This window comes from Octodon degus, unplaced genomic scaffold, assembly GCF_000260255.1.
Source record: "Octodon degus isolate 3935 unplaced genomic scaffold, OctDeg1.0 scaffold00207, whole genome shotgun sequence".
Taxonomy (NCBI): Eukaryota; Metazoa; Chordata; class Mammalia; order Rodentia; family Octodontidae; genus Octodon; species Octodon degus.
This window is the reverse complement of record NW_004524783.1, coordinates 3,661,898-3,688,475: the sequence shown is the minus strand read 5'-3', so window position 1 is coordinate 3,688,475 and position 26,578 is coordinate 3,661,898. Positions and strand designations below refer to the sequence as shown.

At 44.8% G+C, this 26,578-nt stretch overlaps 1 protein-coding gene across 14 annotated transcripts in view; it reads left to right on the top strand.

The window, feature by feature from the left end:
• Positions 1 to 26,578, top strand: part of Trio (trio Rho guanine nucleotide exchange factor) — a 374,802-nt gene that overhangs the window by 205,873 nt on the left and 142,351 nt on the right. For all 14 annotated transcript variants that reach the window (XR_002818831.1, XM_004644739.1, XM_023704920.1 and 11 more), the window contains 2 exons: positions 2,707 to 2,829; positions 15,574 to 15,765. Coding sequence is in view for 13 of the 14 variants with exons in the window: in XM_004644739.1 (XP_004644796.1) it covers positions 2,707 to 2,829; positions 15,574 to 15,765 (315 nt within the window). In the remaining variant the exon portion in view is untranslated. The remainder of the gene's footprint in view (positions 1 to 2,706; positions 2,830 to 15,573; positions 15,766 to 26,578) is intronic.

Here is a 26,578-nt window from a genome sequence, read left to right as displayed (position 1 = left end):
CACAATAGTTTTTGTTTCCAAATTATATACCCTTTAATGTTTCTGTTACATTTAAAAAGCAAGTTTTTATTATTTTTAAAATACCCTATTTTGCTTCTTCTCTTCCTACCAAGTAGTCTATTCATTTTCTTTTACTTTTTGAAACTGTGTCCTCTCACAAAATTTTAAGTCCCTGTGGAGTTAGTTATAATCATCAGACTTGCTGCTTATTGGTGGATTCATTTCTGTAAGTTAAGCTGCATATAGAATATACTATATAATTTTTAAAAGTCTCTCCAGCCCTTCATGAAGATCTTACAAACAGTGAAGTATAGAATAGTTATTACTTACATGCCTCTTATTTCTTTTCAAGTTAAAAATATTTCGTACCTGGGTTCTGTGTGGTGCTAGCCTTGCTCCCAGAGAGACCTTCTGTTAAGTGCATCCACTCCTCAGGATGCAGAGGTCCTGGGTCATGGAGACCGTTCTCTATAGGACTCAGACCTGTGCTTTATGATGTGTGTTTCATATAAACACCTCAGCTGCTTGTATCTGCCTTGAAGTCAGTGATGCAGACAGCGCTGCCCAAGGACTCCCCGCTGTCTTTGTAATCTCAAAGAAAACTAGTGTGCCAAGTGCACTAATTAATAAGCAGTGGAATATTTATAGTCTGTCATCAAGGACCTTAGCATTACATGGAAGCAGCCAGACATTCTGGGGTAATGGCGGTGTGCTGCACATTAGCCTAATGTTAAGCTGCATCAGAAGAGACTGAATACCCACAACACCTTGCATTGTCACCACTCTGCTGGGCATGAAGCCAGTGTGCAAGGCGGGCCAGGAAGTCGTCAAGCAGCTCAGTCAGGCCCTCCGAGTGCAGGGTCCACAGGGAAGGGACGGAAGTGAGGACTTGTAAGAGGAAGAATCAGGAGAACTGAGGGTGGATGAGAATACGTGTGGATCCAGTAAGAGTGGCTCTGCTAGTGTGGCCACAGGCTATGGGCTAAAGGCAGATATGGTTAGTCAGAAAGGAACCATATTCCTGAAGTAGTTACATAGTTTGGCATAAGTGCTGCCCGCTGGTTGACCCTTACCTCTACCTTTGACCTCAGCTGCTGCCACTTCTGCAGGAGTCTGTAGTCCCTGTGGTTGGTTAGGGTTCACAGTCATTTTTTTTATGTGCAGTGTGAGCTTTCCTAAACCCTGCACAGAAAGGGCCCTCAGTCAGGTCTTGAGTTTAAAGGGCACTGAGTAGATCAGTGGAGAACAAGATGGGCTCTCATCTTTACCAGGGGCCTCTTTTTTCTAGATTCTGTGAGCAAAGCTAATGTCTCAGTAGTTCAGTTAATAAAAGGATAAGGGCTGCTTTTTAGTAGCAGTGAACCACAAGTTAAGCCTGTTTTATTTACCATTGGCAGACACTGAAGCTGTTGTGTTTTTAGGTTGTACCCAAACCACTGGCTTAGCAAGTATTCCCCTATTTGGTCTTCTGTCCAACATCATTTTAATTTGTGTACTTAAGGGACCTGCTGTGGTCTGTTTGTGGCCTCTGACATTATTTGTGGCACCCTAATCTGCTCTGTGGTATAGTAATAGGTGATGAGGTTGCAAGGATTCCACCCATGAGTGGGATTGGCACTTCCCATCCTAAGAGGCCTGGCTGCGGGAACCTTTGCCACATGAGGACACAGAGGTACCTGCCGCCTAGGCACACGGGCCCCCGCCGGAGCCTGGGTCTGTTGGTGCCTTCACCCGCACGTAGCCTCCAGCGTTATGAACAGGAAATTTCTGTTGCTTACAGATTTTCTACTCTATGGAATTTTTAGGCTGGGTGCACTAGAGGCAGTACCGTAGTTAGAAACGTGAGAAATATACGTAAGCCTTCAGTACTTTCACAGCACATTAATGCATATATTTTAAACCTTTAAAATTCAGCCAAACATTTTTGGTTAAAGACATCATTGACTTGGTTTTCGTGCCCCCTTCATGATAGAGACAAAGTGTACATTTGATATAGTGTAAATATTTTGTTAGATATGGTTATTGTTCTTTGATTGCTGAAGTGTGAGAGCCAGTGAACGACTCATTCCAAGCTATGGACTTTAAAATTTTACTGTGCTTTTTTCTTGCATGTAGATTTCAACCAGCAACAACTTTAAGTAACTAAATTCACCAATGCTTAGCTTTTGCAACATTTTAGTTTGTAGAATAAATTATCTTCAAAGACTGGGAGTGAGACATTGTAAGTGTTTTGTTTTCTTAGGTTTTACTTAATGTGCTTGGATTCTTCTGAAGGAGAGAAAAAAAAATTAACTCTGCAGTTAAACTTGAATTGCTTGAATTGTGAAGTTTTGAGCCTTTTAAAAAAATGTTAAGTCAAACTGGCCTCCTGTGGCCTGACTGCTCTCTCATACAAAATTCAGGTCAGTGTGGTGGTTCAGGCATGCATACATGGAGGTGAGACTTAATTTAATCATTGTTGCATGTTATGTTTATATATAGACAGATTTATACTTTTAATGTAAGAGCTGGTTAAAGTCCTGGTGGGAAAGCTGATGTATAATTACTGAGCGCGTTAAATTAGTACCCAAGTACTTCCAGTTTTTTTCCTAGTTTGCTTATTTCTTACAGAATTTTGACAACAGAATGTGTCTTCTTTGGATTAACCTAAACACGGAACAATCAGAATATTGTTTTTATGCTCATGTGGCTGTAATTTCACTGTAGGTGCTGGATTGGATTGAGAACCATGGAGAAGCATTTTTAAGCAAACACACAGGTGTGGGAAAATCTCTTCATCGTGCCAGAGCTTTGCAGAAACGCCATGAAGATTTTGAAGAAGTAGCACAGGTAAATAATGACTTTCACCATTTTCTCCCCCAAATACCTGTGTGGCAGGTTTTGAATTACAGTTTTAACTACATCTGCGATGACTCAACCTTTGTTCAGTGTGTTTGAGGTGATTCAGTGAAATTGAACTGATTTCAGAGTGCAGTTATCACTGCCTTGGCACAAGCCTTACTTAGTCAGTTGACCCTCTGTAAAATGTGGTATTCTTGAAACAAGTTTGTATTGGATTTTTTGTCCTATGTGTTGCACCGGCGTCTCAGTAGTTCCTCACATTTCAGTTCCTAGTCAGAGCGTAATAGTTCTCGCATTTCCGTAGTCATGGGCGCAGCCATGGGCGCAGCGTCAGTCTCGTCAGGTCTGTCTGTGTGCGCTTGGGAAACAGGAGCTGCGAGTGCGGTGTTCAGAGAAGCGGCTCTGTGGGGTTCCAGCGGGGCTGTGAGGCCCCGTGTGGCAAGTCCCTCACCCTCTTGGTAGTTGACTTTTCTGGTGTGAAACATCACACCTGTGCCCATTCACATGTAAATTAAAAGGAAGTTGAGAAAAGTTATTCTAAAAATGTTGTCCAAATGAGAGAAATCCGAACTCAGACAAATATCATTAAAACTGAAAGAGATTACAAAGTCTTGAAATGAGAGGAGTGACAGGATGACACATGTGGAAATATGAGACATAGATTCTGAACAACAGTGGAATGGAATCCTGAGGGAAGCCCACTCTGACCCTGGAATTCTGCACCAGCAGAACTGTGATTCAGCAGGGAGGAAAATCTCCATGCCGATACCACTCAGACGCTGTCAGAAAAACAGAAGAATTTACTTCGGAAGGGAAAGTAAATATTAAGTGTAATTTAAACTCAAAGAGAAGACTTTATCACTAGCATCTAGAACAATGCCTGGCATATTTAAGGACTCAGAAACACTATATTTTTAAAATAAATTTAAGTAAGTGAACAAAAAAAGGGCCGGTACCAAAGGTGAGTAGAGAGAGTGATGACTACGTTTGGAGATTAAAAGCATGACCTTAGAAGCACAAGATGGACCTGAAACCGGGTCACAGCAGCAGGGGCCTGAAGCTGGCCTGTCCTCTGATGAGTGGAGGGAGCTCACAAAGGCACTGGGCTCTTCTGCAGTCCGTTAGCTCAGGCCTGCCTGGAGCCTTTTAAACTGACCACTCGAAGTATAGGATAAGTTTTAAGGGAAAAGAGATGCTAAAAACCAGGTAAGTAAAAACCAGGGGGCAAAAGAAACAAACAAAAACAAAAAAGCAAAACAACAACAAAATAAAACAGCACAACAAAAATCAAGATAGAAGTCATAAAATAAGATGTAGTAATTTGTCCAAAGTATCAGTAATTACAATAAATGGAAAATGGAGTCTACTTGTTAAAAGACAAACATTCTCAGAGTGGACATCTTTTTTTATGTTATTTTCAGGGTTTACCTAAAACATAAATATCCCAGGGAATTTGAAAATACAAGCAGTATTAGGAAAAGATCTACTAGGAAAAAATTAACTGTAAGAAAATTGTGGTTGGAATATTATAATACAAAATAGACCTAAAAGTATGCAAATGTTCTTAGAAATGAAGAAGGCCTTCAATTATTAAAGGAAAAGCATTAATATACATTTAAAAATGTAGTTTTAAAATCAAACAAGGCTAAAGAGGGTGATGTGCATTAGTATACCTTATAAGATGAAGGGGTCCATTACTAGTTTGACAACTAGAATATGGGGCGGAATTGTATGATAACAGAAACTGCATCTGTGTCCTATTCTGTGAAGGTGCCTTTAAAAATTACCTTCTTAAACTGGGCGCTGTGGCACAGGCCCTTGAGAAACTGGGCTGGGAGGGTCATGAGTTCAAGGCTAACCTGAGCAACAAGGCAGATCCAGTCTCACAACGCAAAGGTGCCTTCTTTACATGTCTTGGTGTGTAAAGTAAAACTGACATTTGCAACCTTCCCATTTTGTTGGTCCAAGCTGTGTCGCACCTCACCATTCACTGTCTTTGGCTATTTGGCACCATTTCTCTTGCTCCCATTTCCTGTGGTCTCCCTACTCACGTGCTGAGAAATGTTTTCCTGTCTTCTTGTTGCAGAATAAATATGAGAAATAACAGCTTTGAAACTGTCTCATTGATATTTGTTTCTCAATAAAAGAAAAGAAACTTCTGTGTAAAAATTTTTTTAAAAAGAGAAATACATTCCTGTCTCCCCTTTATGTTTTCATATGATAACTACTGCTACAGTTAACTGTGGTTTGAAATGCAAAAACTGGATCATATGACCAAAGATCTCTGGCTCCGAAACATTTAAGAGGCAGAACTGCAAACACCTGAGTTCTAAAAGTTGAGAGACTTAGTGGAGTCATGTATTTGCGCATGCCTGTCCACCGAGATGGCCTCGCCTCTTCCTTCCCCTCCCCGAGCATTTCCCAGTGTGAAGCAGCAGAGCCTGTGGCCTATTCTCACGTGAGTCTCTCGCTGCAGCTGGCTGCTCTCCCTCCTGTCCTTGGTTCTGCCCATTCCATATCTAGAATGTCACCTCCAGTTCACATCACCAGGGTAAACTCGTTCATAGCTGTCCACACAAGTTCTCAGGGTCAGCGAGAGTGGGAGAACTTCCCTTTTAGGAAGTAAATATTTCTGCTGCACTGTTCTAGGGCAAGTGAAGGGTTGAAGAAGCATCTGTGCCGTGGTTTGTCTCCAGCTTAGCTGCCCTTCTAGCTGAGGTGCAGTCCTTGCTCATCATGTCTTGCTGCTGGTGCCTGAGAGTCCAAGGGTGCCTCTGTCCCCCTGACTGAGAAAATGCTTCAGATCAAATCTGATTGTGTATGAGTTTGCTGATGTTGCCAAGAGCTGCACCCACTTTTCCTACCTCTAGTTTTTAAATAATCACCTTGCTGACTGTTCCACCAGACCAGAGAGAAGGGGCAAGAAGGCAGCAGGCAGCCACGGATCCAGATCTGAATAGGCCTGGCTGCTGTTAGAGGACTGTGCAAGCCCTGACATCTGTAGCCAAGGCATGAGAATGTACAGAATTCAGTTTGGTCGCAAAAAGAGAGAGAGAGAGAGAGAGAGAGAGAGAGAGAGAGAGAGAGAGAGAGACAGAGAGAGAGACAGAGAGACAACAGACAGTGTTAGAGGCAGACATGGCATCAAGAGGAGGGGCTTTGGGGCAGCAGAGCAGCCTTAGACCTAGCCTTTCAGGACTGGGGAGCCACTTGCATGTGACCAGGCCCTCCTCTTTTGGTCCCTGTCCTTCGGCAGCCCTCCATCGGTGTGGGTTCAGGCTGCCCTGCCACGTGGGTGTACCTGTTTGCTCATTCTTGGCCTAGCTTTCGTTTCCTGTGCTCCTTCCAGTTCCACTGCAGTGCTAGTTCTTAAGTGATGGCCCGTCTTCCACATCTCCTGTTTTCTTCCCCCCGTTCCCCACTCCTTCCCCTCCCCTCCCCTCCTCCTCTCTCCTCCCTTTCCTCCTCTCTGCTTCTCCTCTCCTCTCTCCTAAGGAGGGTCATGTACTTCTGCTGTATACTTCAGATACCAGTTGGTCTCAGGAGAATGCTGCCACTGTGCTCTGCTTCCTAGTCACTCACTGTCCCTCTGGTGATAGAGCTGCAGCAAGTAGACATGCCGGGATTTGCTTAAGAGTATGCATTCAGTGACCACCAACTGCTTAACTGTTTACAGATTTCCTCTTGTCTTGGTTGTGAGTGTTACTGTCCCACTCATGCAGTCCACAGATGTGCGCTGACCTGTTGTGTGACAAGCATGAGTCATTAATAGGGAACAGAACAGAGCAGCCCTCAGGTCTGGTGCAGATCTTCAGCAGCTTCAGTGTACATAGGTAGGTCGTAGCACAGAAGACTCTTCAGACCCATAGCAGGCTCATTCGAAAGGGCATCTGCTCCACACCTGACGCAGAGGGCTGGAGTGAAGGAGGGGGAGGCTGCTGTGGCATACGGTGGGCACAGGGCTTCGAGACCTGAGGCAGGACCCTGCCACCCATTTGTTGAAGAGCTTTGTGTAGCATTTTCAGTGAAGAGAATGTGACTGCTGAGTGGCTCCTAGGAGCCTGGTTTGTGATGGCCATGTGCAGTGGATGTGGTCAAGACAGACCTTTGGAATCCAAGTGAACTATACCTTGTGTATACAGCTTCCTGCCTTGGGAGCTCTTGCTCCTCCCCAGTAACAGAGTAGCTTAAGTCTCGCTCCAGGACAGGATGAAGTGAGGGCCCCGCACTGGCTGTACTTGCCTGCCCTCTTGCTTTTGTTTGCTTTTTTATAAAGGCAAATTGTAATTAAAGTTTATATTTTCAATTTGGACAGAATAGACTGTGGAAATATCTTTAAAATAGGAACAGAGGGATCTTTAGTGCTTAAGGAAGAGCTTTATTTCATTTTCTTAAACATTCACAAAGGTAAAACAAAGTCAGGAAAAATTTCCTTTTCACAGTTAAGTTTAGGGTTCATTAGTTTGTTTCTTGGAATCATGATTTGGAGTTTCCTTTTTAAATTCTAAACTGGTTTTAGAAATCTTAAATTAGCTTTGTATGTATATATGTATGTATGTACCGGGAATGAACTCAGGACCTTGTGTTTGCCAGGCAGGCACTGTGCCACTGAGTCATATCCCTTGCCCAGCAATTTATTTAATAAAAAAATTCTTATAGAAAATTTTAAATCAGTGAGTTGTGACATGATGAAATAACATAGTGGATTAAAAAAAGGAAGTAAGTATAAGTCTATGATTGCGTTCACTGGAATTCACTAAATCGAGATTTATTACACAGAACAGTTCTGGGTCCTGTGAAGGGCTGGCAGTGAGCTTTGTGCCTACGTGGAGGAAGCAAGTGGTCCGGGCCACTCTCAAGTGCAGCGCCTTGTGTAAAATGCTGGGCCTTCTCACAAAGCATTTGATCACCTCTAGGTGCAGTTTTATAGAGCCAAGAACCTCTTCATTTATTTATTTTGTGCAGTGATTATGAGTAGATCTACCCTGTTGAGTGAATTCATGCTGATTGCTTTATAGTGTGTGGTATGCATAGCCTTAGACCATCGTCATGTCTTCATGGAATATAAATTAAAAATACTTTCCATCTAAAACTTTTTGCAGTACTCTTTTAAAGTTATCCAAGTCAATGTGCTTTTGTAAACGTACAAGGCTGTGATTACAGTAGCCAGTGAAGCCCAGAGAACTCCAGCTCAAGGACAGAGCTGGTGTTGAGAACACTACCCTTTCTGTAGGTACCATTCTGCGAGTGACTGTGTGGCTTTTGACTGCTTACCCACCAAGATTCAGATCACCTTCCAAAAGTGTCAACTGTCATAAGCTTGTTCTTCGTGAACCCATTTCTACTAACAACTTTTTAGATGTCATGTAATCTCCTTGTCTTCATGGATGAGAGAGTCATTTAGGAGAGCAGGGGATCTCAGGTACATTCTCCATTTTCAGAAGACAGGCAGTCATCTCCATGTGCTTACTCATCTGTGCTGGAGAATACGATACCCATGACATGTGGACATGTGGAATGCGGCCACCTTTGCAGCATGCCCTGAATTTCTGCTTTCATATGATAGGCTGCCAGTAAGTTTAGTTCTTAATGTAAAATAGCATTTTGTGTGTGTTTTTTCAGTCTTTTAAGGTTATAGTGGAAGATTTGGGGCAAGCTTTGCTAGCAAGAATTTCCTTTAGGTTGGCATGTGTTTACAAACTATCAAATCTCAGTCAATTTTCTCCCATATTAAAGTATCTAAAACTTAATGACTCCACTGCCTCTGATTGTATGATCCTCTGTAAGTTACTCATTCTCTGAGGTTGTTTCCTATCTTTGAGATGATATTCACACTCCTGTCCTTACAGGATCTAGGAGAGATATTTCAAAATGCCTGCCACTCAGCTGGTGCTCCTAGTGCCAAGACCCTGGCCTAGAGCATTTGGATCATTTGTATTGTTTTTGTGAATGATCATCTCTAGGACATCCCCAGATTCAGCAGTTGTTCCATAGGTGAAAGCTGGTTTTTAAACCTCTGTCTCTGTATCTGTCTCTGTCTCTGTCTCTCTTGTACATATACACAAACATATACATGCACTTTTTTTTGGGGGGGGGTGGAACCACGGATTGAACTCACCCCCTAGCGCTTGTCAGGGAAGTACTTATTCTACTGAGTCATCTCCCCGGCCCCTACATGCATGTTTTAAATAAAGGTTATTTTTTTCAGAACAATTTTAAGATGTTGAGGATAGTACAGACAGTCCCTTATCCTGAACCCATTTTCCCCTACTAATATCCTTACTGTGGTACATTTGCTAGAGCTAGTGAGCCAATTCCAATATATTATTGTGGTTGCTGCCCATTCTGTACTCATGTTTTCTTAATTTCCCCCAGTAACCCTTTTCTATACCAGGATTTCCTGCAGACTACCTTAGTTGTCCATTCTCTTTGGCTCCTCTTGGCTCCAGCAGTTTCTTAAATAGTTTTTGGTTTTTATCAATAACATCCTCATCATCATGACATTGCTTTAGTGCATAATGCCGAGGAAGGAGGCCACTTTCTCTGCAGACCTGCTCTCTGTAGTGGCTGACTTAATTCCTTCCTCCCTGATTCAGGCAGTGCTGTGAGGGAAAGCTGCCCACAGCCACAGAGGCCAGTGCCAAGCCCTGTTGTGCCTCTGCTGTGCCCACACTTGTCTCCCACCACCACTCGGACTGTGGTGTTTTGAAGATGCTGTTGATCATAGTGCATGGAGGGCTTCTCATGCCAAACCTGGTGCATAGCCTGCCACACTGTCCCAAGAGGACTCAGAGGCCTGGAGTTACACAGGACCAGAGTGGACGCATCGCTTATCCTTGCACCTGTGTGATGGACATATCTATAGCGTGGTGTGCTGCCACAGCTTATCGTGTGGGCAGTTTACCTGCTTCAGACGCTAATGGCTACAGCTTAGCATCCCAGTATGTCCTACTAAGGGTCTGTAAAACCCTTTTTGCTTTTAGTTTCTATACTTAGATTGGCAACTGATTTTCTCATCATTTCAAATAGCTTTAACCTGAAGACTATGCAAATACACACATGTGCATTTCCCAAGTCTCGCCAGAATTAGTAAAAACTTTTTATGTGTTGTGGGTTCTTTTAGTAGAAGTGTAGTTAGAATTTATTTTTTAAATTTTTATTTATTAGTAGATGTTTATGATACATAATGATTAATTTCATGTGGTTATTTGGCACATTTGTATAACACATCTTTATTTTTTTATGTCCCCTTCCCACCTCCCTTGCTTCCTGGTCCCCTTTCCATTTGCAAATGTCCCATTTCCTTTTTTATCCATTATTTTGCTCTTTACCTTATGTATATTTTAGATTCCTCATGAGAAAAACCATATAGTATTTAAGCTTGTGTGTCTGATTTATTTCACTTAGCAATATGAGGTAAATTTTAAGGGCTTCTTTGACATCTGAGCTCACTTTTAAAGAGTTTTTAAGGCTCTGTTGTTAGTAGTACACATTATTATCCTAAAATTTCCAGAACATTGGGTGAGACTTTGGATAGAGCCAAATAAAGAAAAGTCCACTGTGGATGGTTTTCTAGATTGACAGAGAGGAGGAGGCGACACTGAACCTTGCCTCACAGCAGTGTGTCAATAGGGCCCACTGTTTTAGAGCCATGTACTGAACGACATGTCAGGTAGGTGTAATCATAGGCTTTGGAGCAAAACGGACCCAGGTCTGGAGCTGGCTTACACCACCTCCAGCTTTGTCCTCGGAGGACTCTTGATCTTTTTCAGGCCTCGTTTCTTCCCCTGTAAAATGGCCTGTGGTGCGGGGACCCAGTGCGTGGCACGCTGGGGCGGGGGTGGCTCAGCGATGGGAGGTAAAGAGCAGATGGCTGTTGGTGCTCTGTAGACTGCACTTCTCAGCTGCGTCCTGGTGGACTGCTCTCACCCGCTCCACCTGGAGCCACTCTGCAGCTGTGACTCCGTATCAGCACTATACCAGAAACTTTTTCTAAACTTGCGGTAAATCTGAAAGTTTAACACAAAGAAAACTCCTGAACCATTTGCCTCAGTGCTTTCCCTACCAAGAACAGACATTTTCCTATGCCACCTTAACACTGCTACCAGAATTGGAAAACTGGCATCAATTCACCTTACGTCCTGTAAAGCAGAAGGACCCAGTTCAGCATCTCCTGTGCATATCATTGTCATGCCTCTTAGGGTCCTTGAGCTACAGTAGTTCCTGGGTTTTTATCTTGATGTTTTCAGTTTCAGCCCATGATTTGGAGAATGTTCCTTGTGTAAGGTTTGGTGTTTGCTTTGTCATTCTTGGACTCGGCGATACTTGGGTGGAGCACCACAGCAGTGGTGCTTCCTTCACATAGTAGCTCATCAGCTGGCACACGACTGTAATCTGTCCTCTTGCACAGGGTGTTCTCTTTGTGCCCAGCTAAGGTCGCATCTGCAAGGCTTCTCATCCTGAAAGCTATTCTTTGCCCATGTGAAATTAGTAAGTACATTGTGGGGAGGGGCTTCTCAGTTCTGTGAATACAGCGGTACCTCAGTTCACAAACTTAAGTCTTGTCATTGTTCTGGTCATGGACAGAATCAAATTTTCCCATCAGGCTCAATGTAATGCCTCGATTCTGTTCGCTAATCAGTTTTCAACCAGAATTGTGAAATGAATTAAGTTCATGAACCAAGGTACCACTGTATTCTGTTTCTTTCCCAGTGTTGTTTTTTTGTATTGTCTTGGGCCTGTGGTGTCCACATGGTATTCAGCAGGTGTGACTCTGTGACATCATTGTTGATATTGATGCTCCCATAGTGCATTCACTGAGCTGGTCAACAGGAACCTCCTTAGCTGGCTTCAGTACCCTGATTTGGCCTCCCTTGGCTTTGAACACTTTTATTTTTGGGTTCAGTCAGATGATTTAGACTTGTGTTTACTTTATCTAGTGCAGCCCCACAGTCAATTGCTTCTATAAGAAGTCCTGGTTCCCCACAGAGGAGAATGGTGCTTAGAAGCACAGATCTGGTGCTGAGCTTGTGTGCTGCTATTGGGCTCTTGCTGGGAGGAAGAAAGAAAATCAATGTGTGTGGCACACTCATGCATGTGCACATCTGTGTTAGAAAATTCTATATTCTTATGGAGACCTCCAGTTCTACCCCACTTGCCAGAAAAGGGTTAACTCATCTTTTCTTTATATTTATAATCCCATCTCTAAATTAAAAAACATCACTGATTACCTCTAACATATTGATTTAGTTTATTAGTCCCCCTGGATGAAACCAGCCTCCCAACTTGGAAGCCATTGCTTCCCCAGAAGGATGCTGCTATGCTTGGAGGTGGTTTGTCTGTGAAACATTCATGTGCTGGCGTGTTGGTGCTTAGTGTGAGGATGTTGGAGGTGGGACCTTTAACAAGTGCAGCCTACTGGGAGGGTCCTAAATCAGTGAGGGGCAGACTCTTAACGGGAATCCGGGAACCCAGGTTTTCTGAGGCTTACTGTTTTTTGTTGGTTTTGTTTTGTTTTTGTTTTTAATCTGTATTTTAGGGAAGGGTGTACAGGGTGTTTAGGGTCTCTCTACCAGATCAGACTTGCAGTGATTCCCCTGTTGACAGCCTGCCAAGTGTTGGGATTACAGGTGCGCACATCCCGGGGGTGGGGCCAGCACAACAGGCCCAGGTATCGAACCCCCAGCCCCTGAACCTGCTTGCAGGTGCTTTAATCCACTAAGCTATTTGGCCGACCCTTAGCTTACTGTTTTAAGGTGTGATTTCCTTCCCCATGTGGGCCCACAATCATACCACCTGAGCTAGACTTACAGTCTCCAAAACTGAACTAAATAAACCTTACAGAGTTAACCTGACTTGGGTATTGTTGTTACAGTAATGAAAAACAGCGTAAGACAGAGAAATCGATCCTGAATAGTAGCCCAGCAACAACACTTAAGAATGTGAAAGTGGTGTTGGAATTGAGTTATAGGCAGAGGCTAAGAGAGTTTGGAGGGAGAGGTTAGAAGAAGCCTAGATGCTGTGCATGGACTCAGAAGACAGGTGAACCAGTCTTCAATGACAGTGAAGATTCTATTAGAAATTGGACAAAATACCACCTTTGTTATACTGAGTAAAGAACTTGGCTATATAGTGCCCATGAGATCCAGTTCTAGCCCAGGCCCAGTGAGTGTGTGGGAGAGCTTCCGGCTACCCTGCGCCGGCGGGACCAAGCAGTCCCAGCCCATGCGCAGCGTGGGTGAGACCCTCTTCCATCCCCTTGAGACACCCGCCACCACTCCGCAGCACCTTCCCCACCCTGCCCGCTGAGTAGTAATTTCTGCCGCGTTCCGGGAACCCGCAGACACATAGTGCCCATGATCTAGGTAGCTACAGAAGACAGAAGATGAACAGTGCAGGACCAGTAAGGCTGTGCAACCACGTCCTAGGGGAATGAGCAGAAATTTTAATCCTCAGACAGTGAGGAAAAGGCCCTGGGGCATCTCAGAAGTGCCCACACCTCGCCTCACAGACCCAGATTATCTGGGGCACAGCTGTCTCCTGCAGCCTCGGGGTAATGGCTTCACTGCCTGAGCCCTTGGCTACCTTGGGGTTCTAGCTTTCTCCAGAAGTGCTCTGCAGCCACTGAGCCACGATTCACACAGGCCCATGTATAGCTCCTGCCAGCGCAGGCCTTGGCAGCCACGTGAGTTGATTTTGCAGGCACCACAAATGCAAGAGTTACAGGGTCGGGGGACTTGCGTGGATTTCAGAAGTAGGTCTCACCTTCGGAGTTGTGAGCCAGCCAGCAGCTGCCCACAGATACCCTGCCTTGGCTTCAGAAGCAAGGGCTGTGCCGTAAGAGGCAAAGTTCAGCAGCCTAAAACAGTGTTGGACAAGGCTGCTGGCAGACATGGAGAAGCCTACAGTCCTCTCTCCCTGCAAGTGTGTCAGAGTCAGCCCTGAAGAGAGTGGCCCCTGGGTGGCAGCTTGTGGGCTGTGCAGTTGGAGCTACACCAAGGACTCCAGGAGGCAGGGCACTTAGCAGCACACTGCCGTGCCTGCCCAGGAAAGCCGCAGGGTCGGTGTGCATCATGGAGTGGCAGAATGGCTGTGCGGGCTGGGCTGCCTACGCTCACAGCAGCACGCGTGGGGAGACGTGGCCTGCAGCTTGAGAGCTACTGGACGCACTGTGGCTTCCAGGTGACAGTAGTTTGGGTATTCACTCCTTTCTCTTTGTTTGTCTGTCTCTTTTGGAATGGAAGTGTGTATCCTGTGCCTCTCTACCATTATTTCTTAGAGAAGTAGACAACCATTTTGTTAAAATTTTTATTTTTATTCGTATTTTGGGCACACATCAGCAGTTTGCCTTGAGTCTAAAATGAGACTTTGGATTAACGAGCTAATCCATAGATTTGAATTAATGTCAAAAATGAGTTGAGGCATTGGAACTATTGGGCATTGCATGATTCTGTTTTGCTTTGTGAAAAGGCCATCAGCCTCAGGGACCAGCAGCTGAATGATGTGGTGTGGATGTGGTTCTAGTGTCCACTCAAAAGTGCATGAGGACTTAGGTCCTAGCAATGGTGGTTAGTGTGGCGCACTCGTGATGGACTCCCGTGGCTTTATAAGAATGAGCTGCACCTTTACTCTCCTTGTCTCACCTGCCGCGTGACGCCCTACGTTGCCCCACGGAGGAAGGCTGTCACTAGTTGCGACAGCCAGACCTTGGGTCTCTAGCACTAGGAACCCACATGGTACTGTAGTGCTGGCAACAGCTCCCCTCCTGGCCCTGCACAGAGCATCGTTCCCGGGGCCAGTCCTGTCCTGCTGCAGGGGCGCCTCCTTACCCTCCTCAGACTCTCACCTTGGGCACCTCGCGCCCTCTGATGACTCTCCTGCTCTGCTCAGCTTTAGACCTTAGTTGCTGGGAGAAGGGTGAAGGACTCAGCTGGTTTTCATGGAGAACTGCAGGCCACTTTTCTTGGTTTTCCTGGAGCCTTAGTGCTGCTCTGTTACTGTGCTGACATCTGCCAGTTGGTCTCTTGGTCCTTGCATAGTTTTCAGGAACAGCCTTGAGGCTCTGAGGAGCCTCTGAGCAGCCTCGGACTTATAAAGAGTCAGAATAATCTTCACGCTATTTCTTGTATGTATTTACACTTCGCTTTCAGCTCTTTAAAAAGTCCAGCTGTTTTATAACCATCATTTCCTTTTTCTAAAAAATGTGTAAAAAAAAAAAAAAGTAAAAAGAAGATAAGCACAGATTTACCAGTAAGTAGAACAGTTTGAAAAGGCACATCAGTGTATTCTTGTTTAGAACGTAACCTTAAACTTGGACTTGGGAATTGGCATAAACTAGTGCACCAAAAGACACAGAACTGGAATTCACTCTGCCACACACTTGAGGGAAAAGTGAAGCGAGCCCTTGTGGCTATGGCTGTTTCCTGGCCCCACCTTAACAACTCTGAAGGCCCCCACTTTCTGAGTCACGAGATAGCCAGCAGCTGCCTGCAGATAGTCCGACTGTGTTTAGATGCAAGGGCTTTGCCGTAACAGTCTAAAATGATATTGGAAGAGGTTGCTGAGAGAAATGTATAAAACTCCTAGAGTCACTGCTCTGCATTGTATTTGTCTATTTGATACAGGTATATACCCAGAAGTGTCATTAACTGACTGACTGGTTATTTGTTATGATTCCCAGAGTGGCTAGTTGCCTTTTCTTCATTCTGTTTCTCTGGGCATTCTCTTGTACAGAATACATACACCAATGCAGATAAATTGCTAGAAGCAGCAGAGCAGCTGGCTCAGACTGGAGAATGTGACCCGGAAGAGATTTATCAGGCTGCCCATCAGCTCGAAGACCGGATACAAGATTTTGTTCGGCGTGTTGAGCAGCGAAAGATCCTACTGGACATGTCGGTGTCCTTTCACACCCACGTGAAAGAGGTAAGACATCAGGAGAAAAAGTACAATCCACATCTTTAAACATGTTAGAATTTGAATTTGGTCAAAATGTGACAGTGCCCAAAAGGCAGCAAGTTGTGAGGTGTGGCCTACCAAGGGCGTCGCGTAGGGAGGGAGGGGGCTGCGCGTGGTGCTGGCCTGCTTCGTCACATGAGTGCACATGTGCCTTTGCTGAGAGTGCTGTGAGCGGGGGAGTGGCAGGGGAGAAGGGCAACAGAGAGAATAGGATCAGAAGGCGGCCCCTTCAGCTTCAGAGAGCCCATGTCGGTGTAGCAAAAACAGGGCTGCATGTTGTGAACAGACCTGCAGGTGTTTTGCTGTGTGTGGCCTTCAAGTGGCGGAAGTCGTGATTGCCTTCTGGTTTTATCAGGCCACTCTGAATGTGAAAAAAGCCAAATATTGCATCATCTTGACCTTCAGTGTGCCATGGCACTCTCGTTAGTGTACTTATTAGTAATTTTGTACTGTATGAAGATATGTGGTTTGAATCCTGAAAAATAAGTAGGTCCCAATCATCCCTACATGTATGTGTGTCTATACTTGCATATACTATTCTTGATAGAATCGTAAAGTTACATTAAAGAAACTACTATGTAGCTTTTGACACAAAACTATAATAAAACTTAGCTTTTTCAGGGTGGTTACACATTGAGATTGTCAGTTTACTGTATCTTTTCTCTTTTGAAAAACATTCTCTGCTTCACAAAAGGACCTCCACGAAGTATAATGATCATGATTAGCTCTTTGTAAGTTGGAAATTTATAAAGGGCACTTCAGGGAATTAGGGATCAGAAAAGCAGCACACTTCATACTTTCTCTACTCCTACTAGTGCTATAACTAGAAAGGAGCTCAGATACTTACTAAGAGACTGCTTTTTCCAAGGATACATAGTAAGTGTGCATTCTTCCTGGATAGTTTCTAGTTTGTGTGTGGGGGTCACTGGTGAATTCCTCACCCAGCTTTGGTCGTGGTGTTGTCACCCCCGCTCGCCCTGCCGCCCCGCAGCGCTGCGCTTCAGCGTGGGTTTCTGAGGCACAGTGCTGCAGAGGCTCTCTCCCATTCCTGCACCATTAATGACTGCTCTTCTGCCAGGAGAACACCCTCCAGTGCTTCCTCAGCCTCATGATGTGATCACGCTTCTCCTTCTAGCTGCTCTTGTGCTCGCTCTTCTCTTCCAGCCCCCACCTCCACCTCCATCTGTGACAGTCAGGCAACTTTGAGGCCAGGACTTGCTGCGTCCTCTGCCCTAGACAAGTTGTGGTTCTTCTAATGCCATCCAGACTCTCTGCCTAGGCCTGTTACAGTGCTCATCATGTTGCCTCGGGTTTGCTGTTTTGCTGTTTCCAAGTAGTGTAGTATGCTCACGTCTCTTGTGGTACGCATTTGCACACCCTAGCTTAGGTAGAGGAAAGAGGTTCCAGGTGGTCTGCTTACTGCTAACAGAGACAGAGCAGCACGGGGCCCTGAAGGGCCTGGACCACCTGAAGGCAAGACTTCCAGGCACAGGGTCAGTCTTGTAGTTCCTCCTTTGCACCACAGGAGGCCCTGTTGCCCTGGACAGCACAGATGCTGTGGGGAGGCAGGAGGGACAACAGGCAGCCTGGTAGCCACATGCAGAAGGAGTTGGCAGCAAGCCAGGCGGACGAAAACCTCTGACCTGCAGCCCAGGATGCTCTGTGCCATGTGTCTGGCACTGCTTCCACAGCTCAGCATTCCAGGGTACAGATAGGATGTCCTTCCATAAGGTGCTCTCTGTGATTTAGGGCTTTTCATCAGCCATGTCGTGGTTTTCACAGAGTTGACACTGAAGGGCGGCTGGGAGATCATTTTGTGGAAGTTGTTCTCAGAGACACAGTTCCGGTTCCTTGTGTTTTGTGACAGCAGTAGCACCAACATTCTGAAGGAAAACCCGTATAATAAAAGAATTGCAGGTGGCAGGCCACAGCCTGTCATCTCACTGCTGATATCCCTTCCAGGGACTGCTGTATGTGCGAATCTGCCGACCAGCGGCCCTTAAATGTGTGTGGAAGGCTACGTGCTGCTGCTCACAGCTAGCGGACGGGGAGTGTGTCTGTGCCCGCCTTTGCAGACACTGCAAGCCTCCGTCTGCCTCCTCGTGGGTGCCCCTCAAGGGCCGGGCCAGGGTGGACGGTGGCCCGCCGGGCAGGGGTAGCAGGATGTGTGTCCACGCAGGTGGGGGACAGCCACATGCCTGCTCTCCCGTGGACTTTGGCAGCTCAGCTCCTTCCTGCTTCCTTGCTGTTCCAGCCATTTGCTTGGGGGATTTGTCTTTTCTTGACTAGTCCCAGAATTGTCTCAGTGGCCTTCCTCCCTGCTACACAAAAGCCCTAAAACTTCAAGAATACCTGATAGGTGTAAGAATGATTCCTTTAGGTGTTGTGTATTGAAATGGATTATTAGCTGAAAACTCAAAGAAGGTTAGAACAATTAGTTTAAAATGAAATTAAAAGTGAGACAATGACCAAGAAGAAGAAATCATGCTACCTTGATAGAAGTTTGCCCAAAGTTACTAACTTTATTAGTCTATCAAATTACAAGGGCCAGCTAGATAGCTTAGGGGACTAAAGCGCCTGCTTAGGCAGAGCACAGTGGCCAGGGTTCGATCCATGCTGGCCCCACCCCTGGGGCATGCTGAGTGGGCAGTTGAGACTGGGTGTGGTGGTGTGCACCTGTAATCCCAGGGCTTGGGAGGCTGAAAGTAGGAGAATCAATTTGAGTTTGATCTGCATAGTGAGATCCTATAGACCCTGTACTAAATACAAAAAATAAATAAATAAATAAATAAATAAGCATATCAAATTACCACACAGTTGCTAAAAGATATATTATCTGAATCCATTCTCAAGCAGGTGGTACATTTAAAATTACATGTACTGAGGAATTAGTTTATATACTACAAGCAAATACTAATGAAAAAATAAAAACGAAAAATATTACATACAGGAACTAGAAGCAAGCTCTTATTTAGGCAAGCCTATGAAGGTTTTTGTTACCTGTGCAAAGCTCTGTGAATAGAAGTTACCCTTCCTAGCTATAATGTTCCATGGTGATTCTGTTTCTTGCTGATTTGGAGCATGGTGTCACCAGCTTCGGCGCAGGCATTGTCACTGAGGGCTAACCCACCAGAAACCCACCAGAGAATGGGCGGGAGGAACAGGGGTAGCCTGATAGTAGACTGAGACCTCTGGTCCTGACCATCTTGCCTTGTAGACAGCAGAGAGGGTAGTTGTTGCTGGGAATCCAGGAAAGACTGTTTCCACGTAGCCTGATAGTAGACTGAGACCTCTGGCCCTGACCATCTTGCCTTGTAGACAGCAGAGAGGATAGTTGTTGCTGGGAATCCAGGAAAGACTGTTTCCACATAGAGGAAAATATTTCGAAGCTTGGTGTTAGGTGTAGCAGGCGGTTGATAGTGACTTCAGCCTCAGCTTCCCCCTCAAATCCAGATTCAGACACATTATGTACAGGACCTTCTTCCTCTGAAAGAGGAATAAGGTGCTTTACCTCCTTTCAGAAGGCTTCAAAGCTGGTACTTCCTCCCTCCCACTTTTTTTCTCTGCCTAGTGTTTTAGGGTTTCTTGCTTTTTGGGCCTCTATGTTTTGTTCTGGCCTCTCAGTCTTACCATTCTCTTCAGTGTTGCTTTTCAGTGTTTCTTCCCATCAATTCTAGCTCTTCCATGTTTGCCCCTTGTTACCGACTTCCTTTCCTTTAGAATGCGTGTTTTGATTGTGTATTTAGTCACTCACTGTTTTACTCATTCATTCCAAAATGTCTGAAGAGATGGCACCAGGATGAGTGGCCAGACTTGTGGAGCATGTCTGCACTCCTGTGTACCTGCATCATAGGTTTTGGTTTCTTTCACTTGCTAGGCTTTGGATTCCTTGAGGCCCACGTCTCCCTTTGCCCTTCCTACCTCACAGCCCACTGCGCAGACTGGGATGCTCAACACAAAGCATTCCTGCCTTTTTCCTTTCTAGCTTGTGCTTCGGAGACTGAATGGTAGACTTACTGATTGAATATTTTTATTTTCAAACAAAAAATACTAGAATAGTAAAAGCGTAACTCTTTTCATTTATTCATATGCCTTCAACTGTATTCCCCAAATTAATTCCTGACTTAATTGATAACTACTTTGCAGTTAGAGGTCATTTGAGGCAACCAGGTGACGACATCCAGCTCTCTGCCAGAGCTTGAATTCAGTGGAATTGCTTCTGGAATTGATTCAATGGATGTGCATTGAATTTTGTCCTCAGAAGCCATGTTTCCTGGGAGAGATCACTGCATCAGGCTGCAGTTCTTGTTGGGTGAAGTAAAGAAGCCTCTTAGTTCTGCTTCTGCAAACTTACGCGGAACTGGGACAAGTTTTTGTTTTGAATAATGGCTAGGAAAAGAGAACCTTTCATTTTATTGAGAAGTGGAAGAGAAAGGCCTCCCAGCTACTTGGAGATATCCTTTTGTTTTGGTCAGAGCCTGGCTTCATTTTTATGCCTAGCAGTTGGGCATCCAGTCTGCCTTCTTCATGCTTGCTCAGTTTCCCCAGGGCAGAGGGCAGGTGCCTTGCACGGGCTGGGCAGGCTGCTTGGGAGTGGAGCTGGCCTGGTTCCTGGGCGTGCAGGCGGAGCTCATTCAGCCACTTTGCTCTTCTCTGTCCACTCTGAGTTTGCTCCAGAGTATGCTGACAGTGTGCCCAGAGCGCTCTCAAGCAGCTGCTGCAGAGGGGCCCCAAGTTCTCCTAGTGAAACTGGAGGGCCCACTGCCCTGTGGTGGTTAAACTAAAACAGAAAAGCCCACGTGAAGGTATGCCGCACTCATGGTGTGCATCACCTGCCCTTCAGTGAAGTCTCCTGATGATGGGTGGTTGTAATGACTTGTGCATGTGGTGATACAGTTTTATCAAGTGTAATTCATGTAAACACCCACTTTTCAACATACAGATCCCACAGAATTGCCCTGTCACCAGAAAGCTCTCCCCTGTACCCTCTTTTTTTTTTTTTTTAAGGAAGGAAAAGTTTATTTAGCTCACAGTTACTGGAGGTTTCAGTCCATACCAAGAAAGCTCCAAGGCAGAGTGGCACATGACAGAGGACAGGAGTTAATGGCGGTGGAAGACAGCAGAAAAGCAAGAGCAAAAAGGGAGGAGTAACATCAACAATGACAGCAGAGAGCAAGTCTGTCTTCCTTCAGTTGCATTAAGGCTGCCATGTACCCTCTTAAATAGAGCTAAGTCCAATTTCCACCTCATCTCCAATCCCTGAGACCCTGCTGTGCCCTGTTATTTTGTTATTTTTATTCTTAGAGGAAAGGATCAAGAGATGGAAGGAGTAGGGGAGGGAAGGGATAAGGGATGGAGAGGAGCTGGGATGTGTTATATACGTGGACCAGCTCTACACAAGGGATGGAAAAATTATGTTCTGCAAATGTGAGCCCCCAGAAGGGGAAGCAGATAAAAGGTTGGAGGAGGGAAGGAAGGCGAAGGGGACGTAAGACCGCAGCTACGTCATGTGCACAGACCAGCTCCACGGAAATGTTAGGGCCCGCATCTTATGCTAGTAATCTGAAATTTAAGAAATATGGAGAAGATGCTGGGAAAGGAAGGAACAGTAAGGTACACTTGAAACAGAAGTAAAACTTGAGTTGTTTCACCAAAAATAATAATAATAATAATAATAATAATAATAATAATAAGTATTGGTTTCTTATAGATACATCACAGTTTGACTATTTAATCATGACAGGATATTGAGTTGTTTTCAGAATTTGGCAATGAATATTTGTATACATGTTTTTGCGCTACTGTAAGGGTTTGTTTCTTTGAGATAAATTCTCAGGAGCATAGTACGGATCGGTTAGTGCAGCTCAGGTTAGAAAGAGCTGCATGGTTTCCCAGAATGGGCACCTTGTGTCCTGCCTTGCAATTTGCATGGATGCCACATTTTAACATCTCAGCAGTCTTGGGAGAGAGTATGACCCGACATGTGATATTCTGAAGCAAAAAGCGGTCAGTCTCTGATGAGGATCAACAGCTTGTATTTTACATTAAGCTTCCTAAGTACCTTTCTTAAAGTATTAAGTTATCTGTGTGGCCTCTTACACATGTTTACTTACCTGAGTACAAATGAGCTATTCAATGCCAGTGAAAACACCTGGAAACTGAGAACCTTGACTGACTGGGCATTAGGGTTGTCTTGGAGGATCAGCCAGTACCTCTTGGGATAGTCCCGTGTCTGGCGAGACTGTGGTTTCTGGCTTGGAATACTCACAGAAAGAAAAGGATCTTCTCACAGGTGAAAATATCTAAAACATTTCAATTATTTATAATTTCTTTCTGTGAAACTATAATCTTCATTAAAATAATTAGCAACTGTAGTGCACCTGCTTAACTGACTAAGGGGTCTAGGACACTGGGACAGTATTCTCTGTGGTGCCTCACAGAGAAATTTCTCTTTGTCAGTATTGGGCCAGCTACAAGGTAGAGTAATAAATTCTCAAGGGTGTGAGGGAACTAAATGGAATTGTATACGCAAAGTCTTAACATAGTGGTGGCCAATGAATGTTCTTTTTTTACCCCTCCCAGCCCTCATTGTCATTCACTCAGCATAAACAGAATAGCGTAGATCTGAAAGAAAGATGCAAAGGTGTGCGTCTACAGCTTGACTACTTGGTTGTCTTGGCCTTACTGCCCTCTTGCATTGTCTTGTGCTCTTCCTCGTGACTGCTGCACTCTGACCAGTTCAGAAAACCTAAGCTGAGTCCCCAGTCGGGACATACTATGCTGTCTTCAGCTTCGGCCCCTTGGTGTCCATTTGGCTGTTGGGGACAAGTCTCACTCTTGGGTCCATCGTATTGCTATAAATCATTTTGAGCACATCACAAAATGATTCTGACCCCCAGAAAAATGAGTGATCTTTCCCTTCACCATATAAGGGTTTGTAGACATTTGTGCTATCCGGTGAGAAGGAGGTGATGCAAAGACATTACTTAGACGTGCAGACCTGGGCTGGGGATGTGACTCAGGACAGACCATTTTCTTGACATGCTCACGGACCTGTGTTCAATCCCTGTACCATTAGCTAAATAAATAGCAAAGTCCTTCTGTCAGAAAAATTTTTGTAAAACTGCTGTAATAAAATGATTTTAAACTGATTTAAATTCATGAAGTTTTTCTTTTGTCAATTTTGGGCCAGTATTTTTAAATAGAAAAAAAATTATGCCACTGTAGAAATTAGGAATTATTGTAGAAAATCATAACTAACTCAGTTATACCTGGCTCACAGTAGTGACTAAAGATTATTGAATAAGTTATTAATTACATTATCTTCATTTGTAACTTGTGTTGCCATAAAAACTCAAAGTGTCTGACTGGACCCTCACTCAAACTCAGACTTTTGTAAGGCTAGTCAAGTGTGGTGGCACACACCCCTAATCCTAGCATCAAGGGAAGCTGAGGCAGGAGGACCAGTGTGAGTTTGAAGCCAGCATAGGCTACATAACCAAGTTTAAGGTCAGCCTGAATAACATAGTGAGACCCTGTCTCAAAAAGAAAAAAATCATAGGGTCACCTCTCAATGGAGAGTTATAAATAGCTCTTTAATTAGAGCTGTTTGTAGCCACAACTCAATATAGTATGAGGCACTTCAATGTAAGGTCAAGAAATGGCATGCCATAAATCTTCAAAAGTACAAACTGAAGATACCTACAATCTTTATAGTCATAAGTTCAGGGCCGCCCTGAGCTGCATACTAAATTCTATCTCCGCCTCAACTACATAACAAGACCCTGTTTCAAGAAACAAAAGTGAAGGATAATATTCTTGACCTCTGTTTTTGATATTCAGCTTCATGAAGTCACTGTTGTATTACTGAAGAATCTGCCTGGTCTTGAGCTCAAGAGAAAGTCAGCTCTCTGGGTGTGTTTCTGAGACACTGTCAGGACTGCCCACTGCTCTCATAGAGACAGGAGGTGCAGAGAGTGATCACGTGATCGCAGCAGCATATTAGCTAAGTGTTGTAGTCAGGGTTTGCAAGGCAATAGATTTAACACAGGACACATAATTTATAAAATGATTTCATAATATTCACCCAAAAAGTCAAATGCAGAAGCATGCAGATCTGTCCACACATCAGAGACCCTAAGAATCCAGCCCAGGACCTGGATCCCATGCAGTGTCCTTCATGAGTCCAACTGGAGGCCTACAGCCCCCAGCAATGTCCCATGCAAGCCTGTTTCACGGATCTGTGCTGGGAAGGCCCAAAGGCCAGTGATGGAAGCTAGAAAGTCTGCACCAATGGGGATGAAGGATCTTTGCCATCAGGCTGAGGGTTCTGCAGTGGAGCCACGAAGCAATGCTCCGCATAAGGACCAGCGCTCCGCCAAAGGGAACTGCAGCCATCCTCAGCAACAGCAAGGAACTGAGCTCTAACTGCAGCCATCCTCGGCAACAGCAAGGAACTGAGCTCTAACCGTGAGAAAGGCTGAGTTCAAATCAGGAAAGCCAGTGTGACAAGCTTTTCCAGGAGAATCGACAGCACACACCTTCCCTCCAGTTCTGTTATGCAGTTGACAACAGTGCTCAGGTGGGCCATCCATACCCAGCACTATGCTGATTGAGTTCTGCTGGGAATTACAAGTTGACCATTAATCTATCACACTGCTTTTTCTCAGAAAGTTTGAAGGTTCCACATAAGCTAGGCCTGTGGAGACTGAAAATACTTTTTTTGGTTTTGTTATGTTTCCGTTTTTTAAAAGCACAAAACTTTATTTTCATTTTTTTAAAGCATAAAACTCAGAAGCAGATCAGGGAGTTTGGACTTTCATCTTGATGAAAGGGTAGAGGGAAGCCCCTGGGGGTCCCAGTGCCAGCAGCCTTGGTGGATCTGCTGGGTAAGGCTTCTTGAGCCCACATCTATTTGCTGACAGTCACGCCTTTAGTGAGCCCCTGGGGGTCCCAGTGCTAGCAGCCTTGGAGGGTCTGTGGGGAGAGACTCTTAAAGTGCTCTTTAGGACAAAGTGCCCAAACACAGCCCCAAACCCACATGTTCAGCACAGAGTGCCAACACTGCATTTAAACCTAAATACTGAGGTTTTAGTTTTAAAATATAACACATATATTAACTTTTGTCTTAAAAGCAAACAGGTGCCATAGGTACACCACCATTGCTCCAAGGACTCCAAACACACTTGTAGTTTTTAAAGTACATCGTATGTATTTTCTTAGGTTGAGATTAAGCCTGAGCAGAGTTCTAGAGGGTACAAGGAGTGAATGAATGTAGCATGTTTTGTTTCACTGCTTACGAGGTTTCTGGGTGGGTATAGGGTATGCAGTGGAGTCATTGGATGGGCATCTAACCAGGTGTTTCAGCATTTGTAGACAAGAAAAGAAGGGCCAGGCTCACTTGTTAGCATCAGCACAAGGCCAAGACTTTTCTCACCCACTACTCTACTGATCTCTAAGATAAAGATGCCAGGATAAAATCATCCCCAGTAGTAAGACATGACTCATTCCCAGTACATGAAAAAGGAAGTAATTACCACTCCAAAACCACAAGTGCACCAGTGTTGCTGACAAGGAAGTAATGGAATATGCTAGACTGATCAGCTCAGGTGGACTTGAGGTCCTGCAGGACAGTTTAGCTTAATCTCTTGCGGTCCTCTTCATTTGGGGAGAAGATGCCACACTTGGGTCCTTGGCCCAGTGCCACCTAACCTGCTTAGCTCATTTGTGTCCAAGAACTTATCTGTGTAGTGCTGAGAGGTGTTTATAATGCTTTGAGGACGGACATACTGCCATAACTGACGTCATTGTTGCCACACTAAAACTCTTGCAAGTGGTAATATCAGTGCAGGGGCTGGTTAGTGAGTGATGCCAACAGGCTGGAGGAGGTGCCTGCTGTCACACTGCAGAACTCTTGCTCCAAGCAAATGGCCTGAGTGGTGGGGTTGGCATGGAAGATGATTTACCAAGCTCTAAATGAAGACTTGCCATATATGTTGAATGAGCTAGTATTCCAACGGGTCTCAACAGGCTTAAGTCATAATTTATCACAGGATTTCTTCTGAGTTTCTGTATAGGTCTGTGTTTCCAGCATCTTTCTCCCAGGAGCTGTAGGGCCCACTGAGGGCTGTGGACAAAGGGCTGATGGGAGAGGGTCGCTGGATCAAACTCTTTGGTTCAGGAGTCCTCTCACATTTCATCACAGAGGTTTTCTCTGTAAAACCGCAGGTTCTCCCTAGCCCACCCTTGTCTTTGTACCCTGGCCCACGGACTGGTTCTGTATATATGGTATGTACAGCCCAGTCCTGTTCTGAGTTCAGGTTCTCACCCTCAGAACTTTGGCACTAGTCTGCAAATGCCCTGGACCTCTCTGTGATAAACTGCCAGCCACTTTGATGGGCTCTAGGGGGCAGCATTTCCTAAGCCTGTGGTTTTCTGACTAGTTTGTGGTTCTTAAAAGTAGCACTTAGGTTGCTATAGAACCTAATTATATGGATGCAGTTTCTCTTGCTGTTGCAAAAAATATATATCTTCTCATAAATTAGCAGCTAGTGCAGAAATTCGTTTTTATGCACCCTTAGGAAGTTTGCGGTAAGAACTTCATAGGCACCCTACAGACCTTTTCTCATGCCTTCATTCTGGGATATTTTAGACATTGCGTGTACCATTTTAAGAGCTTAAAAATAGGCTTTGCTTGGATCATGTTACGTTATGGATCAGCACATCCCCAGCTGACAGTACAGAGACTTGGTACTTTTCTTCTTTTTTTTTTTTTTTTTTT